This window comes from Tympanuchus pallidicinctus, unplaced genomic scaffold (genome assembly GCF_026119805.1).
Source record: "Tympanuchus pallidicinctus isolate F22 unplaced genomic scaffold, pur_lepc_1.0 scaffold1, whole genome shotgun sequence".
Lineage (NCBI taxonomy): Eukaryota > Metazoa > Chordata > Aves > Galliformes > Phasianidae > Tympanuchus > Tympanuchus pallidicinctus.
In genome coordinates this window covers 13,456,962-13,476,449 of record NW_026294618.1, presented here as the reverse complement: position 1 = coordinate 13,476,449, position 19,488 = coordinate 13,456,962, and the positions used below count along the sequence as shown (strand labels likewise).

The 19,488-nt window shown below is 36.5% G+C and overlaps 1 protein-coding gene across 7 annotated transcripts in view; it reads left to right on the top strand.

The window, feature by feature from the left end:
• LPIN1 (lipin 1) overlaps positions 1–18,992 on the top strand; it is a 74,969-nt gene extending 55,977 nt beyond the window's left edge. For all 7 annotated transcript variants that reach the window (XM_052704126.1, XM_052704287.1, XM_052704206.1 and 4 more), the window contains 9 exons: positions 761–853; positions 2,121–2,197; positions 4,292–4,436; positions 5,930–6,078; positions 7,342–7,428; positions 9,701–9,853; positions 11,521–11,635; positions 14,530–14,633; positions 15,451–18,992. In XM_052704126.1, the coding sequence (XP_052560086.1) occupies positions 761–853; positions 2,121–2,197; positions 4,292–4,436; positions 5,930–6,078; positions 7,342–7,428; positions 9,701–9,853; positions 11,521–11,635; positions 14,530–14,633; positions 15,451–15,610 (1,083 nt within the window). In that variant the 3' untranslated portion in view covers positions 15,611–18,992. The remainder of the gene's footprint in view (positions 1–760; positions 854–2,120; positions 2,198–4,291; positions 4,437–5,929; positions 6,079–7,341; positions 7,429–9,700; positions 9,854–11,520; positions 11,636–14,529; positions 14,634–15,450) is intronic.
• The last annotated feature ends 496 nt before the right edge of the window (positions 18,993–19,488 follow it).

The following is a 19,488-nucleotide window of genomic DNA, read 5'->3' as shown; positions in this document are numbered from 1 at the left end:
ACATTGTAGCCACCTTTATTGTGGTGTTTCCTCTTCTGCTTTTTTTGCTCACTCTCGTGGTTGGATGAATTCAAGTCTTGTTATAAATCTCTCTGATCATAGTTACTGGAAGAAACTTTTTCTTCTACTAGGAATCCAGTATATACAGAATATTGAAATTAGCAAAGGTTTAAAAGAAAAAGTACAAAACTTAACGCTGTCATTCAAGTTCATAGTATCATGCTAACCTCATTTAAAACTACTAACTTCCTTGATTTTATCCTAGCTTATTATGAGTTATGTACTTCATAGTAATTCATAAATGAAAATGACCATCTTGCATGCTGTTTTGTTTTTTTTTTTAATACTATTTTCCATGACAACTCTTTCAGGAAGTGATCTTTTTTACTCATTTGTTTGTTATGCTTTTTTAAAATATAATTTGCACTAAGTAATGTAAAACACAAACAAACAAACCAGTAGCTTCTCCATTCTTGGCATTATACTAATACCTACTTATGCTTTTTTTCCTCCTTTGATTTTTTTTGTCCTTTTCATTTTTTCTTTTAAAAATTCCATAAGTATTCATGTTTAAGTTACTTCAGAGCAGTGCTGGATACCATTAGATTTTGCTTTAGTAGAATTTATGGTCCACAGACAGTATGTTTACTTTTATTCTGTTTATTATCAGTTAAAATTGTGCATTTGCACTCTTTCATTTACATATATCAGGTTGTCCTTTGTTTTGGTTTCTTTTTATGTTACCATCCATTTATCACAGGCCACTGTGGAATCTATAATGAGAGACAAGATGCCCAAAAAAGGTGGAAGATGGTGGTTTTCCTGGAGAGGGAGAAACAGCACTATTAAAGAGGTAAGTTGGAAAGGCCAGCTGCCTTCAAGTTCATCCCTCAGAACTTTGTTTCATACCCATTTTGGCTGAGGATTTGCACGCTAGAAGTTGTTTAAACAGCATCTGAAGTCTGACTTCAGAAAGCCTTCGATCAGACCCTACCTAAAATGTTTGCTTGCAGTATTTTGGTTCTGCTTTTTTTTTTTTTTTTTTTTTCCATTATATAGATGGGAGACAGTATTATCTAACAAAATTTGTGTCTGGGAGCCTAGATTTGAAGAGGTGTGCCACGTGTTTTGCCTACCTTTCTACAGTTTTTGCTCACAGCTGAAGAACAGATTTTTATGATGAGAGTGCACAGTAAAGTTCAGTAAAACTTAAGGTGGAAAACTTACATTACTTTTAAAGTCATCTTAAATTTCTTTTCTGAATATTAGAAGTTTGTGGTAACAGCCTTAAAGCCATGAATGAACATTAAAGCACAGTGAAAAAGGCAAAATTTTATATGAAATATTGATCTCCTGTCTAGACGTGTTTAATCTTTAAAGTTGGCTAATAAAACTACTTCATATTCATTTATACTATTGAAGCATTAGTTCTTGGGGGAGATAGGTTTTATGCTTGTACCTCAATAGATGAACTCTTAGCTTTGCTTGAAATAACCACAGTACTGGTCTGTGGATATGAGCTTTAGAGACTGAGATTTTAGTTTCTGCAGCTTGAAATAGTTAGAATTTCTTCCTCAGTGGAAGCGTTTGCTTATCTATAAAGCTGTAAATGGACAAGGGGAAGTTTTATTCTTCTTTGTTTTTCACGAGTCATTCACTACTCAAAAATCTTTCTTCTTCTGGGAAGGAATTGATAGAACTTAGCATCGACTCAGAGTAAAATAATGTGGAATGTTTTATTGGATTAAAGATTTTAATAATTCAGTGGAAGGTAACTCTATTTTTCCAGATGGTTTTGGTTTTCAAGTGAAATCTGGCTATCTGTGATTAACTGAGTAGTTTGATTCTGGAACTTCAAGAGTGCCAGCTATGTGAAATCTGAGTTTTGTATCTGTGCAAAACTAAATCTTAATTATTCTTCTGAGTTTTATATTTACATTGCTTAATTATTTTGCACAGCCTTTATTCTTCAAGAAATCCATGCAATTTTCCCTCTTTAATCATGGATAAAGTGATAGGGAATGCATGGAAAAAAAAATTGTACTTGATCTTTACATGTAACTTTTTTCCTTCTTTAATCAGATTTCCATGAATTTGTATACTTTCTTGTATTTTTATAGGAAACAAAGGCAGAGCAAGGTATGAGTGGGAGTAGACTTAAAGGAGAAGACTCTTCACAGATGAGCATGGCAAACAGGTACCCAAGAAGTTTGCTCTACCTGAAATGAGCAAGAATTGTGATTTAAAAGTGAAATCAAGCTGTTTCTATATTTGAACCAAGAAGTACTGCACAAAGTAAATATTTAATGCAATGAAAAATAAGTACTGTGCGAAGTAAATATTTGATGCAGTGAATTATGAATTGTGTGTAAGTGCAGCTATCAAGGCTATAAGCCATGGCAAGGTTGCAGACCTTGCAAGTGTGCTTTGGCATTTTTAGCTTATGGTTTGGCTGGTAATTCTATGACACATATTCCAGCCCTTTGACAAAAAAAAAAAAAAAAAAAAAAAAGCAAACAATAATTGAAGCAGTACTGCAAAACTATTTACATCTCTCTGGAGTTTTCAAGGCAGCATCATAGGTTATCCCAGGTTGTTTTCAGTTCACATGTGCTAAAATCCTGATTTATGGCTTGACACTTTAATTTCTTCCTGCGTATTTTAGGAAGTTCAGGAGCCTAACACTTTCCAGGCTTCTTTTCACATGCAATAGGTAGGAAAGATTCCTGTTTTTTTTTTTGTTTTTTTTTTTTATTAGTTCTTTTAAGGATTGCAGAAATCTGTTCATTCTCATGTTACAAATTAATCATACTGTATAGCTAGAATCTCTGCCTCATAAAGGCTCTGTATGATGAGTCTTAGTTTTCCCCAGAAACTGCGGAGGGGATGAGATAGCCAGGGGCAGCTCTCCTATCTTGTATCATTGCTGTGCATTCCGTTTGGACTGTAAAGACAGCTCATACGTGTTGTGCTTAGAGCTGAAGAGGGCCATATCATACAGATTTAAATATGCTTTATACTCACTATGTGAAACTCAAGGGTCACCATGGTTGGAAAAAAAATGGAGTAGCTGTAGTTCTTTAAGCAGTTGCATTCCAGGAGAATGGGATGTAGTTCTTGGTTTGCTTGTCTCTGTTCTCTGAGTTTGAGATCTAACAAAGGAATCAAAAAGACTGAGTTTCCTTTTTTGATAAGTAACGTTTAGGTCTGATATCTTTTACATGGTTGTTGAAAGATAGGCTTTAAAGTGGGGTTAGGATTTCAAGCAGACAGAATTCTGTAGTCAGTGCTCTTTAAGTTTTAACTGATCTTAAAAATCTGTCATTAAGAATTTATTGCTTACAAACAGAGCACAAGTGGGATGTTGAATAAAGCTTTTGAGATGTGACGTTACAAAGGATAATAAGATGGATTTTATAATGTTGTTAGTCATGACATATACCATCTTGATGATAGGTCAAGACTTCCTGACAGCAAAGAACGTCCAGCTGTGATGGAAACGGACCCAGTAGCTTTAGTAGTTTCAGAGATTATATTTGCAGGATCTGAAGGGATATGTTATCTTCTCTAAGTGATAGTTTTGTGTATTGTAGAAAAACTTTGCCTCTGTCTAAATGAGCTCAATCAAGTGGGTCTTTTTTGTTTTTACTTTATCCTGAATGAGATAATCCTGCAGATCGTGGAAAAGAATAACCTGATAATTGCTTTCAGAAAAAGGAGTTTTTTGATGATAAAATTGTAATCACTTGGTGTCGTATCCCACCCATAATGGAGGGGAGAAGGGATGACCAGATTGCCAAATTCTTTTATTAACTGCTAAGTTAGGGAAAACGAACAAAAAAGCAAAACAAAATACCAGCACAGCAAACTTCTTTTTCTTGCACTGAGAAATGAGAATTTTCTGTAGTTTTAGTATTTTTTTAATATATTAAAGAAACAATGTATATAAAAATGAATACTTACCACTGAGTTTTTTTGAGTCAACATAACATATTAATTGTTATCTGTTAAATTTAAGTGATGAAAACTAGCATATAGACAAGTGAAGCACAGAATCATGAGGGTTGGAAGGGACCTCATGGGAATCCAAGTATTAATAATGGGGGACAAGCATGAATGAAAATTCAGCACTCCATTGATATATTTAAAAGCCCTGCTGTGAATGACCTCTTGTGAAACAGGATCAGAGAATCAATAACTTATTTGGTGACTCACTGTTAATGCATTTTTAATGGATACTGAGATGCATTTACGGACATGATAGCATCATTTTCTGTGTGCACTGTTCCAGAATAAAAGATGAATCTTCTTCGAGCGATGAAGACCCTAGAGCTGCCAAACAAAACCTTGGGTCATTACAAGCCAACTCGAGTCATCTCTCATTATTGTCTGGAATCAGTTACAAAAAAACACTTCGACTAACTTCTGACCAGCTTGTGAGTTGGTTTTACATCTTTGTACTGAAATGTCATTTCTAATGCAACGAGAACAATATTGTTATCCAGACTTGTAAGGTTTAATTATTTCTTTACTTCTTACATTTAATTCCATCTTTTTACAGTAACTTTAAAGCTATCTTTTCCTTTTTCTTCTCAGTATTATACATGAATGTTCCTTCAGCAAGTGCTGGGGTTCAGAGATTCAGAGCCCATTTAGACAAATACCAAAACTATTTCTGAAGTGTTTTGCATCTGAGTATACTGGAACAACATCCTTTCTGTGTTGTGTAAAGTTTGTGTCAACCCAGAGGTCTCTTTTCTGCCACCACCCTCCCGTTAATAAACAGACAGGCATTCTTATGTAAATACAGTTCTTTGTTAGTAACTTTTGAAAGAGCTACTTGTGTACTCACTATGAAGCCTGGCTATTAATTTCTTGTCTTCCTCTATGACAGAACACATTCTGACTAATGGTGACAAAACTGTTGCTGCTCTGTTTTGCACGTGCCAATTGGATTTTGGAAAAATGGGCTACTTTAGTGAAACATTTTTTATCATCTTTCCTACAGCCAATTAATTTTCTAAAGGAAACTCATATGAGAAGTACAGCATTCTGCAGACTATTGCTCACTCCTAAATAGTTTGAAAGGAATTTTGAATTTTTCCCAAGAGATGAATGAAATGTGGTTGTAACTTCCTAAATCAGGCAGAAAACAAGGATTACACAAATATATTACTTGCTTGCAAATATAAATGTCCTTTTAAGATACATAAACCTTGCAGTAATTAGCAGAAGTCAGAACTACTCTTAGATAAGATTCTTGATTGCACAGTAGATGGGATTCATCAGTTTCCCATCTGCATTCACACCTTCATTTTGCATATTAACTCACTGAACGATTCAGTGGAATATAACTAAGAACACTTAAAGCAAGAAACTCCAATAGGTTTTGTGAAAATGAATGATTGAGCCTACAAAAAGAGATCAAATCAGTAGTCTCATGCCAAATTAATTCCTAAGTGAAAGAGAAGGGCAGCAGGGTGGGAAAGTTAAGGAACTTTGGAAACTGAAGGATAATAGGTGGGTTATTATAGACTAGAAATGTGCCAGTGTGGATCCATAGAACATAAATCCACATAGAAGCACTCTGTCATTTTCACTGTTCATGGCACTACTTGTTACCTGTGCTTCTCTCCCCATATCTATATCTTTATCATGGTATGAGAAACCTTCCGTATTCATTATTCCATGTGAACCTTTCAGGATGCTCCTTCATATTGGTTACCATGAATCAGACTTTTTTTTCATTCTGTTCCATGCTTCGTATTCAAAATATGTGACAAATCTCTTCTGACCTTACTTAGAAAATGGCTCTGCTGAAAGCAGTAAGGTTGTGTCCAAAGCAACAGCCATCTGTAGCTTTCTGTTCTGCATGATGTCTGTTTCACATGCTCAAATTGTTGATAATTCTGCTGATAATGTCTTGCAGAAAAGCTTAAAGCTGAAGAATGGTCCCAATGATGTGACCTTTAGTGTTACAACACAATATCAAGGTACTTGCCGCTGTGAAGGCACCATTTACCTATGGAATTGGGATGACAAGGTTATAATTTCTGACATAGATGGAACCATTACACGGTGAGTTCATGAAAAGGGGACTATTTATTTGCCTCTGTCCATTGGACTGAAAACCAGGGAATTTTGAGGAAAGGAATTGTATGTCAGTATTTTGTGGAGTCTGTTTTTTCTCTGCTTCAGTTTTGTTTGTTTTCAAACACTGCAAGATTCACTGGCTAGAATCATTATTTCATAAAGAAACATGCCATAAGCACTCGCTTTTCAGTGTTTCCTTTTTTGGTGTTTTGTGATAGCATTTACAGCAGTGTTGCGGGGCATTCAGCAGAATCATAGGCTTCTTGCTCTATCAGACTTATGAGGTACAATAGATGCAAAAAAAAAAAACAACCAGACAAACAAACAAACAATGAACAAAAGGATTTTCAAAACTAATCTGGGCTAAATTAAAATACTTGATTTGAACTGACTCTTGAACTTCTTTTTCCCATTGCAATTAATCAGTTGAAGGGCAAACTGTTTTTTGGTTGCCAACATGAATTAATTCCTCTGCCTTTTCTATTTTCTTAAGTTTCAGCAAAGTAAATGAGACCTACTCTTCTCTTTGTCTGGACAGTAATTGAATTCTTTCACCTTACAATACTACTGTGAATCCTAATCCATTGCCAAATCTTTTCTCTGTAAGATTCAAGATAATTAGAGTAGTTGGATTTCTTGCTGTGTATCCTTATAACGATTGATCTAGTGAGGTGTTCAGTTCTTTCTACTTTTAAATATTACTGTATTGCAAATAATTTTCTTCTATGTGGAGTGGGAAATATGTTGAAACTAGTATAGCTGTATATGACCAACTGACAGCTTGGTTATTTGAAGAGGTTAGAACGTTATCGCATGCTTGGAGGTTTGCAGTGCTTGGAGGTTTACGATCTTACCTACCTTGTAGTTAGACTTGGTTTATTTAGGAAATGTAAACCTCAAAAAGTATACTTAATACTAACTGGTCTACTCCGTAGGTCTAATTGGTAGTTTGTATGCTATAACTTCCTCCTTAACTTATGGCTCACTAGCTTATCTGAGAAAACAGGTCTTGGAGCACTAGGCTGATTAAAGCAGCATAGATGTGTCAAGACTATCTTGAAAGAAAAGGGAATAATCTCACCCTCTTCTGATAGTAATCAGTACTTTGTAGAAAATCTAATTTTCTTGTGCAGCTAGGTAATTTAATTAGGGGAATTTATATTGGTCTCATCTGTTATTAGTTAAAAGCAGTAAGTTTGTTTTTTGTTTTGTTCTTCATTTCAAATACATTGTTTTTCTTTTATTCAGGTCAGATACTTTAGGTCACATTTTACCTACTCTTGGCAAAGATTGGACACACCAAGGGATTGCAAAGTTGTATCATAAAGTGAGCCAGTGAGTATTCAGTAAATCTGTTCATATATCTGTGATTTGTGTGTGTTTGTTCATTTGCATGTGAAAGTTGAAATCTTCATAGACTGTTACGCTTACAGGTTAAGAGAAATCTCGTCACTATCTCTTTGCTTACACAGTGTAACTATCTGCTGTCTGATAGCCAGACCAATACCTGCTTTGTGATACCAGGAACAGAAGTCCCCTGTCAGTTAATGAGTAGCAATTATTCTCTTAATCATCTCAAACACATACAGTTCAGTTTAGAAAAAATATAGTAATCTAAATGAGTTGTATAGCTTCAATAAGTGGAAGCTTTTGCAACCTGGAAGTTGCAACCTTACCATATGAGACTTTCGTGTCTATCCTTGAGGATAGACGTTGCAAAACATCTAAGGATTGTTTAGCTGAGGGTGGTCATTGCAGGTGGATTTCTAGCCAAAGCTTACTTGCCTGGAAGTTAGGTGTCTAATCTAAACTAATTGCTTAGTTCTTTTTCTTTTGAAGAGGTTAGTAGAGAGACATGAGTTTCTTTATCTGTTGTGCATGGATGAGGTCTAAAATACCTGAAATGAGTCAGTTTAGGAGAATTTCTGCTGTTTCCAGCAAGCAGAAAGGGAGTTGAGAGAACAAGTGTGGACTCCAGCTGTCTAAATATTAAATTTCTATACCGTAGTATCTATCTTGAGTAGGAATGGACCATTTAAGGTTCTCATTGTGTTTATATACAGTGATGGTGATCTTTGTTACTGATTGTTATACGATTTATTTCATTTCTTGCCTATATGAATATTTGCTGTTAATTTAAGTGGCAAATTTACAAATGTTAAATATTTTAAAGGTTTTGAAAGTCATTGAGCTACATGTTGCACAGGGCCTGAGGAACTAGAAAAACTTGATGTTTCCTCTGATGAGTGTGAATAGGAGAACTGTTCTGAGAGAATAGTGAGCTTTGTCAGTAGTAGTTGAGGGGAAAAAGAGAAGCTAGGAGAAAAGTTAATCGACATCTGAATGGGATCAGATGAAGTGTCAGAAGTTGTATTCTGATATTCATATATCCAGATTTTTAGCATCAACAAGTTTTAGTGGTTGTTTTCTGTTCATGTTGAACAGACACTGGGGAAAAAAGAATGTATTTCTTAGATCACATTCAGCTGCTCTTGTATATTGAGCTTACCACAGCTGTTTGAAGAGCCTCTGGAACATATCTTAACTGTTGTTTTATAATCTGACTAGTTCTGTGCACTGTGGTTATGTTAGGACTTGTTTATTGCTTTTTATTTTACGTAAATGATAAATTATAAACCATGGTTGGTGGAATCTAAATTATGCCAGAGACGCTGGTCCATCCTCTAGTTCTTGTAAAGACATACAAGATAAGAGAAAAAGCAGGACAGCATGTGAATTCAGATACTGGAACACTGTTTAGTTCCTGTGTGTGGCCTCTGCATTGTCTTTGGTGAAAATGTTAATTTCTTTTTAATTGCGGTAGTTATTTCTGTGCCTGTCAGTACTTTGGGCTTTGCTGATCGAAAACACAAAAATGGGAAAATAGATTTGAGTCATGTCATTTTTAAAATTACTGAGTTAATTATGTAGCAGCTAGACGTTACAGCTGAACGCTACAGAAATATAGGATAGCTATATTTAATGGCCTGTGTGTGCTGAATACGCATTTGTTTATTTCACATTCCCTTGTAGGACTTGCAAAAGGAAATTCTGTGAAGTTGAACTAATGCCTTTCGTCTCTGTTCTGTTCTGACAGAACCTGTAACTTCTGCTGAAACTTTTGTTTCAGTGTCAGTACAAAGATTACTTCTCATATAATGTTTTGCAGTTTTACTTTGCTCAGAGTTGAAAGGAGCATGTTGCTGCTGCACGTAGACCAGTTTTCCCCACCCAGAGGCTCAGAAGGCTGGACTATGACGTTGTTAATACAAAGAAGGTTAATCTGCCATTGTCTGTTTTATGCCAAGTGCTTCCTCTTAGCAGATATTGTTTTAGCTAATTCAAATGTCTGTGGTTTTAGTATGCAAGGGTAAGTAGAAAGTCATGCGAAGTTATGAGAAGACAAGTCCCTTGTAAGTGTAAATCATTAACTGTAGTGGAACCAGGCAGATTTTTATTGTCCAGCATTGTAACATAAATGTTGTTCCTTTTAAATATAGCTGTTAACCGTGATTGATTCATGTGAGAACAAACTCACAACATTATCTATTTCAAAACGCCTGCTTTGTTTTTTAACAGCATTATCATCTTTTGTTCCTGTTTACAGAAATGGATATAAATTTTTGTATTGCTCAGCACGTGCTATTGGAATGGCAGACATGACCAGAGGATACTTGCACTGGGTCAATGAACGTGGAACTGTGCTGCCACAGGGGCCAGTATTGCTGAGTCCAAGCAGCTTATTCTCAGCTTTGCACAGGTACTGCAGTATCACTTTTGTGTAGAAAGAAATTTGGAGGTTGGTGAAAGCTGAATTGTCAGCGTTTTAATGGGACCTACTGAAATATTCATAATCGTTTTACTTACATAGTGGTCCAAAGTTGAATTTAAAAGAAATTGTGCTGAAGAAAAGACCACAATAAAATAGATAAGCATATTGCTTAGTTTCTCTCTTAAACACACCCCAACATATGTCTGCAATCACTGTCTAGGTAGAAATATTGCCTGTTTTTTTGTTGTTGTTGTTGTTTCTGTGTGTGTGTGGATGATAAATATTTATTTCTTGGGGGCTACAAAGAAGTTCACCTGTAAATAAAATGAACTCTTTATAGTCCTGACTATATTGTGCTTTTTCTACCTGGACAATAATGTTTTTTGTAGGTGTTGTTGTGTAACAAATAAATCATAACAGCACAGATATGAATATTGTACCTTTTTCTTAATTCAGCAAAGTAAGTAAAGTGATTACTGAAAATATTTTAGGCTGTAAAAACGCTGCTGTGACAGGATTTCATTAGAATTTTTAATGGAAAGTTGTTCAGATGTTCTCCTGATTGAATGACATGCTACAGGCTGTCTTACCAGTCATGTTCTAAATATAAGACAGCGTGGAGGTACGCAGTGTTCTTCTTAGACTGATTAAATGATAGTCATGGTAAAAGCATAGCTGCTGTCATCTTACGTTCTTATATCTAGAAATATATTTCAAGTGATACTCTTTTGGGTATCATCTTTAGACTAAAAAATGCCCATTTATTTCTCAGCTTCTTTGGTGTGTGGGCAACATATGACTAAATTGTTACCTGTGGATTTATTCACTGTGATTTTAAGGGAAAGACGGTTTTATTCCTCCTTTGCACATGCTCAAACTTTAATTTATATGTGAAACTACTCTTCCAAAGGGCTGTAATATTCCTATGAAGTGTCCGTGCTACTTGCATTTTCCTTGGCATATATGATACTAGGATGTAGGATTCTGAGCATCTTCGGTACTTTTGTGTCATGCTGGTGTCTTTCTCTGTTGTGGGAACTCCAGACTTCGCCACCTGTTCAGCATCCTTGCCAAGAGAAGCTGTTATGAAAGGGCTTTTACCCAGAGATGAGGCAGCTCCTCTGTTCATTAATGAATTCTGTATTCTGTAAGAAGCAACTGAAAAGAAATGGAAGATTTCTTTATTACTTCTGCTAGTTAGCAGTGATGGATGACCCTAACTGTAGAAGCACCTTAAAAGTCTGAGGTCCTTTTAGTACATATGTTAATTACAATCCTTTAATTTTTTTAAAAAATTGTGATTAAAAAACCATACATAGTGGTGGCTAATATAATCTAAGTGAATCATATTGCAGTTCTCAGGAAGCAGTTTACTTAACTTATGCTTAAGCTTCAGTAGAAGTCCTCTTGTTTTGGAGGATTTATTTACTGTGGCCATCACATAAGCTTAGGAATGATATTTTTGTCTTGGTGGCCATTGTGACTTCCAAATGAAGATTTATTGGAGAAAAAGTTTTGCAGAAGTCCTGAGTAAGGGAGGGGGGGAAGGGGGGGATGGGAAGAAGATGAAATAAAGTTAAACTGGTTTATGCTGTATTTCATGTGTACTTATTCATTTGGTGCTTCCCTCACTTTTTTCTTTTATGTCATTTCAGGGAAGTGATAGAGAAAAAGCCAGAAAAATTCAAAGTTCAGTGTTTGACAGACATAAAAAACTTGTTTTATCCCAACACAGAACCCTTTTATGCTGCTTTTGGAAACAGACCCGCTGTGAGTAATAGCTGAAATTATTTTTTGCAGAGAACAGAAATGTTGCTGTTATTTCACAATTCTGTTGCATTAAAAATGAAAAGCTTTAAACGGAACTAGAGAATATTTTATTAGGCCTTGTACAAAGGATAAAAAAAAAAGTTCTTCCTCCAAAATATCACAGTGCAGAGGTGGAAGAGCAGCAAACCAACTACATTATATCTACATAACTTAGCATAACACTAAGTACTGATTTAAACCCTAACTATGTAATAAATAAATCCTTGAGCATTTGTGAAAATACTGGTACCATATCACTGCAGCTGATACAGTACCACTGAGTTACCTGTGGACAAACACCAAATCCTTTTATATGAGCATCAGTGGGACTTTAGACTTCAAAACACAATATTTAGAAAGATTTGGATGTCCCATTTGATCAGGCATTCTGCTTTGTGGAGAGACCTATGTGCTTCTTGACACAGAGAGAGGAAGTCAAGTTTCTCACACATTTGAAGACTAAAATTGTGCTGTATGCTTTTCTTACTCCTGTCCTGGCCCAAAGGATGCTTACATGTATCCGCAGAAGGCAGCAGCCTTAGGGAGGATGCTGAGACTTCATATAAGCTAAGCAAAACTGGGACAGAGGCACCTTGACGTGTGATCATCCTTTCTTTTATACTGAAACCATGATCTGAAAAATGGTTTTGGCTCAGGAAGTAGCACTCTTTAAGTTTTTACAGTGTCAGTGGGCACCTAAGTTAAGCAGATGGAACTGTTATTTGTGCCCATGAGCCCTGCAGAGCATTTGCTGCTTCCTCCAGCAGTGTATTGGTGAGTGGTATTTTCAGTGGAAACTAATGTGTAGTTTAGGGCAGCCTGTAACATGGCCTTGAGAGAATGGTCCTTGACCCTTCCTGTTCCCTGTTGTAACTAACCAGTTGGCTCCTTCCTCCTTTAGTCGCTGGAGAGAAATGGAAAGCTTCTCGAGGGTGATTCAGGTGCTCTCCACTGACTTTACAAGATCTAAAAGCTCTAGTTAAACTTGAGCATGGAATAGATTCCAGCCTTAGCTGTTCAGCCTGCAAGACCTCAAATGCGTCTACTGGCTAAAACATTGATAGCTCAAGGAAATCACCAGCATAAATATGGACACCAGCCATAGTCAGTGTGAATGAGAACATTTAGAGACTGAGTATTTTAGATGCTTAGATGTTTGGATGAAGGTGCCTGGCAAGATATTTTGGCACTGAAGCCATGCACGTTGTAGCTACATTTGAGAGAGTTCAGCATGCCTTTCTGCTGGAATTCATTCTTACAGTTAAATCACATTTCTCCTAGGGTTGCTGGTATTTATGAGCAGTATCAATTTTTTTTCAGCTTCATCTTCTAACGAGTTACATAATTCAAAAGTATTGTCAGTGAGGATAGGAAAGGGGTCCCCGTTGACTGACCAGTGTTTTGTCTGTTTGTTCCATCAAACACAGTTTAGTTTCCCCTATCAAGGTAACTTTAGCCATATGGTTTCAAAATTAATATTTTGTCTACTTTGTGGCTTCGTATTATAGATGAACCTCAGAGTAAAACAAAATCATTATTTTAGTGCATGCATCAGTAACAACTTCAAATAAAGCAGAAAATTGGAGTTTCTAAAGAGATTACTGATATCTCTTTGATTGCTGTTTCAGATGTTAAATACAATTAGGCTAGTTGCTTTGTGAACGTCAGGATCATAACTTTCTCTGTTTCCTACTTTTGCCACTTTTTTGTTCTTTCCCCAAATAAACTCAGTGGAATTTCAGTACTTGCAAGCACTACAGGTGCACATAGCATACTGCATGGTATAGAAATTAAAATTGTTTGCATCTCTTCATTAAACTTCCAATCTTTCACCATCTGAACTTTAAAACTATATCCATGGCAGCTAGGCCTGATCTTTTTAATCTTAATTTTGTTAGGTTTTTTTTTTGTTTGTTTTGTTTTTTTAGATCAGAACTTTTTCATGCTTGCTGTAATAATTTGAATTTCTTAGAAGATATTCTTAACCCTTACTTCTGATTGCTCTCTATAGCATAGAATCATAGAATGGTTTGGGTTGGAAGTGACCTTTAGGATCACCTAGTTCCAACCCCTTGCTACAGGCAGGCACACCTCCCACCAGACCAGGTTGCTCACAGCCCCGTCCAGCCTGGCCTTGGATGCTTCCAGGGAGGGGGCATTTGCAACTTCTCCAGGCAACCTGTTTCAGTGCCTCACTACCTTCACAATAAAGAATTTCTTCCCAGTATCTAGTCTAAATCTCCCTCTCCCAGTTTAATTGATTCCCACAGTTGTATCTGTGTTACCTCCTGGGAATCAGAACTGCAGTTATAGTGTTTATACCTTGCTTTCCCTTTCTCTGATACAAAGTCAATTTATGGATATTGCACCAAGCACAAGAACTGGGAGATGTTTCCAGGGGTTTAAATAAACAGTTGTTATAACTTTCTTTTATGACCTTGTCCTTACAAACTAATCACTATTTTATGTCAGTTATGTTTTAGCATTGTTGCGAGATATTCAGTACAACACACTTGGGGAATTAAATATTCTCTGAAAGAAAAATGGATGTGCAAATATTTTTTATTTTTTATTGAATGTTATTTTTGTGTCAAGGGAATTAACTGAGAAACAACATGATTTGATCAATAGTTTAAATTAAAGTGGCAAACTCCATACTTCACCGCAAATTGTCTGTTTCATGAGCTCATCATTACGCTGAGTTCAAGTTTGCAAACTTTTAGAGAATTTCAGATCCACAGTTGATAGATACAGTAACAATACTATGCAGATATATTCTATGTAATATATTTCAGGATGAACTTTACTATACAGAGACAGAATCATAATCCTTTTTAATTTTGCCTTCTATTTAGGATGTTTACTCATACAAACAAGTGGGTGTTTCTTTAAACCGAATATTTACAGTCAACCCCAAAGGAGAACTTATACAAGAACATGCAAAGACAAACATCTCATCGTAAGTAATCTTAATCCCTACACTTTATAGTCTAAATTAATTTCCTTTTATAACCTATGACTCAACTTGCCCAAAGATGGATTTAATTTTAGTAATGAAAAAATATTTAGGATGTGCCAAACAAAATATTAAGTAAAATAAAGTGCAGACTTTCCACACTTTTCTGGTTAAACTGATACAGAAATTGTTTCACATTTAGTGTAACATATTCTATCTAGTCTACTCCTGAAAAGGAATAACAAGTGTACAATTTAATCTGCATAGAAAATATATTAACCAGTTTTGTGAAGCCATCTGCCTTTTTGTGACCTTGTCAAAATTTCCTTTTCCTGAAACTTCTGTGTAGAAGAGCTAGGGAAAAAAAGTGAAGGAAATACTGAAGGCTTCCATCAAGATGCTTAGGCATCTCAGTTGAAAAGAAAAGGCCTTGTGTAAAGTTGAGACTGCACTTAATGGACAGGGAACCAAAATGAGCATATATGTGTATGACCAGTTGAGTAGGGAGCTGTTAGAGCCAAGCTGGACAGCAATGAAGAAACAGCATGTGGGGCCTGAATATCTCGACAGGTGATCTGGGCTGAAAATGGCACCTTGTTCTTTCTAGAAAAGCATTCATTCAAAGCAAAGGTGGATTCTGTATCTGAACTGTGAATCCTGTTTGGAAGCTAGACACCAAAATTAAACTCAATTTTATTCATTTAAGGAGTATAACTGTTCATATAGATACAGCCATGTCTTGACTGGGGACTTAAATAAATCGAACTACTATGATCTGAGATGGTTTGGTATTGCATTTATCTATTTATTTGTTTTTCAGCTATGTCAGACTGTGTGAAGTAGTAGACCATATTTTCCCTTTGCTGAAAAGAAGACATTCTTCAGATTTCCCTTGTTCCGATACCTACAGTCAGTTTACCTACTGGAGGGAACCTCTGCCACCTTTTGAAACTCAGGATGTACATCCAGACTCATCTTAACTGCATCTCCAAACTGTCAGCCTCAGAGCAAAGAAAGCGCTAGCTCACGTTGCAAGAACATCATTTGGCTTTTACTGTTGACAGTTCAGCTGGAATCTGTGATGTTGTTTTCATTTGCTGTAAGCAAACTTAGAAATGCTTCCTCATACTTAGTCACACTTCCAGATGACAAGAGTGAGCTGTACCAGGAATGGGAGTTACATTCCTCACTCTTCACTCAGCAACTCAAATCATGCCGTGCAGTTTCATTACTTAAATAAAAGTGCAGTGATGATAGAGTTGCGGTTAGATCTGTCGTAAGATCATTAAGTGGTTCTGTATCCTTTGTGTATCACTGAAGTTGTCTTTCATCAGACACCACTGTCAGCTGGGGAGTTGGAGGCACTTGCCAGTCCTGACATCATTTTGTGATACATGTTGCAGTCCGTATGCCAGATTCCACCCTCTGAAAGGGCAAATGATTGAGCAGGGGGATTGGACCAGATGGCTTCCAGAGGAACCTGAACTAATTACTGAACTAGGTCCTCAGCTGTTGTGAACTGGTGTAGCCATCAGTGCCAGTGGAGCTGTGTTCATTTATTCCATCCTACTATTTTGATCTGATAACACTTTTCTGTGTGGAAATAAATCATGTGCAATATAAATGGAAAGTAAAATAAGATCCTGCTAGTCATCTTACTGAGAAGTAGTGCACTTCAGGAAAAGCTATTTGGATTAAGATAAGTGTGACGGTGTAAGATGCAGGCTGCTCTGTGTAGTGCCCATCTTACTGGAGTCTGTGGTTTGGCTTCAGTGATTTTGTTTTTTCCTCAGTGAAGACGTCTTGCTCAGCATATGTGCTGAGTTTCAAGACATTGCTGAGCCAAGAGAACTGAGGATTTTGTCAAAATGGAATAGTTGTATTTGAAACATTATTTTTGGTTAAAATGTGAACTTTGATGCTGGTGAGTGATGCATCTCAGGTTTTTACTGTATGGATTTTTTTGTTGTTTTTGTATCATAAAGAATGGATACTTTAGTGCCATTTACTTTCTTCAAGAGACTGAAATCTCCTCTTTCATATTTTTTTCCACTCATTTGTTCAGACACAATCTGTATGTACTGTTTTTGCTACTTGCTCTTAACTGCCTTAAGATTTAACTATGTGTGATAGAAGCAATACTGCAGATCAGTTGGTAGTGTTTTCCAAATGATCTGCCTTTATACAATGTGGTACTTTGCTTTAAAATGTACGCATCAAATAATGACCATATGCCAAATACTTCTTAAATTGAACTTGTAGCTAAGAAAGTGATGTTTTTCTCCTCTTTTTAAAGTACACTTAAAAATCTAATTGTTCTCTGAAACACTAAAAATGACATCATGGGATTCTGTGTATGTGGGATTTCAGTATGGCTGAAACAGTGGTTTGCAAGCTGTGGTCTCTGCCGGCTTGTGATCTGTGAGGCTGTGATGCACATTTTGCAGCTATTTTGCAGTGTTTTCAATTAAGAGTTTAGGCAGAATGGTCCAGGAGAAATTTTAAGATGTGTTTGTGGTTGGTTAGCACCCAAAGGTTTGGGAACAGCTGTTCTGTATCACATTTGTTCTCTTTCAACAAATTCTGCTTTTGCATGTCAAAAGAGTGATAACAACATAGTTAGGATGGTAATTCTATAAATGGGGCTTTCTGACTTTTAGTGCTGCAGACTTTATCTGAGATGTCAGGGGGCCAATTTACAATTTTCCTGTGCCTTCAATAGTAATTACTAAGCACAGCCCTTTGCACAGCTGCAGTGTGCACAGCTGCAGTTGTGCAGTGGTGAGCCCTCCGTCTTCCTTTTTGCATGAACGTTGCTGGTTCGGAGTACATCCACTTTGGAGATACTGGAATTAATAGACAAACACAAAGAGGAAGAAATGTGTGTTCAGTAACCCAGACTGATTATGCTCTCCTTGCAAATTTAATGAAAATGCAAATTGACTGTCAGAAAGCCTGTATCACATTTCTCAAACCTGTAAGACAATCAGTGAGGATCTCAGGTTACCAGGCTGAAATGGTTGCATCTCTAAATATAGCCACAGTTTCTTTCAAGTATCTGTTTATAGTTGTCACTAATGATTGAATTAATGGATGAATACACTGATTCCTATTTAATTCAGTTTTGGCAATGGTCTGTTTCAATCCATTTGTGATGCAAAATTAAACCAACCCTTCTTTTCAGTCAGAAGCTGTCAATTTTTTATTCTTCATTTGCACACAGCAACTTCTGCCATAAGAAAAATTCCAAGAGATATCTGCAACTGAAGCCTATGTGGTTTTTATTTATGACTTAAACAATCCCAGATAACAATCCCTATTTTTCTATTTCATCGGAGTGTATTTCAACCCACATAGTGTGAACAGGGGTTTGTTTTAATTCTGTCGCTTTCGTAGGCATAGAGCCACACTGGTACAGGTGGGCCTGAGATGCTGTGAAATCCCCACCTGGAGGTTTTTTTTTTTTTGACTTGGTTAAGAGGGCTGGGTCTGACTTGATCTCATATTGCCAAACATCTGCTGCAAGCATGAAGTTGGACTACATGACCTCCAGGGGTCCCTTCTGACCAACATTTCTATGGTTCTGTGACATTAACGCCTCATGTCTGACAAATGGTATATCCCCCTTTGTATCTGAAAGTTCAAATATAGCTGAAGAGGAAAACAAATGTGTTTATATTATAACTTGTGCTTACCAAAATTGCTGACTAAAAAGATAGTTAAGAAAATCCAAGTTTTGGCCTGTTAGAAACATTGTTAAACTTTTGAAGAGAGAATAAGATATCTTGGTTTGGTAGCTGAGCAATTTTATGCGTAATATTTGAACTGCTTTGTTAATTCATACAGAAGAAAAAAAAAAAAAAGAAAAGCATGGTTTAACAAATTCCTACTCTTTCTGTGAAAGAAAAAATCAACTTTCAGTGTAGTGCTGGTTTCTGTTACAAGAAAGAATATTTGGTGAACGTAAATATGCAGGCACGTGAAATCGCTGCACGTTCTGTTTATACAATACACACAAACCAGAATGTGCAGCAGTGAGGAGTGACTGATGTTTGTTTTTCATGGAGCTGATGACCATACTGCTCCAGCTGTGTCATTTGAGTGACAGAATACCACGCTTGGTGTATTAGTTGTGTTAAGGTTAAAATGTTACTGCTGTAATATAGGGTGAGAGGAAGAGGGTACTGGGTATTTTTATTTGTAGATACGGGTTATTATTTCACAGCCTATTTATATACAGTATTTACTCTGTATATGTATGTGCTACTGCAATGATGAAAATCGTTTTAACGCCTCATTTTGATCTGCTGAATGCAACATATATTACAACATATATTGTAATAAAGGCAAATACAAAAATTCTGACTTCTGTTCTTTTTCTGTATGCTTTGATGTTGCAGGAGTGCTTTTGCAGACCTGCTGAAACTGTGAAGCACAGGGTTTGTATATCTGCTCTCAGCTGCCTGTCTCATACTGGGGCTGTCCAGTGAAACTTCTGGCACTTACGAAATTTTTGCTGTTACAGAGTTTGATCCAGAGCTTTTTCAACTGGAAGGAGTCTGAGAAAGACAAGGCCTGGTTCTGGGCTCTCACTGTTCTGGGATCTGAGAATGCACCTGGGAGCCAGGAGTAAACCAGACAGGAACTGGAGTGAACTGGGCAGTCAGGAATCTTACCCCACCTCGGATTTTTCTTTATCTTTTTGTCTAATTCTTAGCATGATCTGGAAGACCAACAGTCTGATTGAATGGGATCATTGTGATGAATAGTACTGACCTGATAGCCTCCCTCTTCCCCTCCCTCCCTCCCTTTCTTTTTCTCTTTGTCATTGGCTATTCTGTTGGAGATGAACCATTTC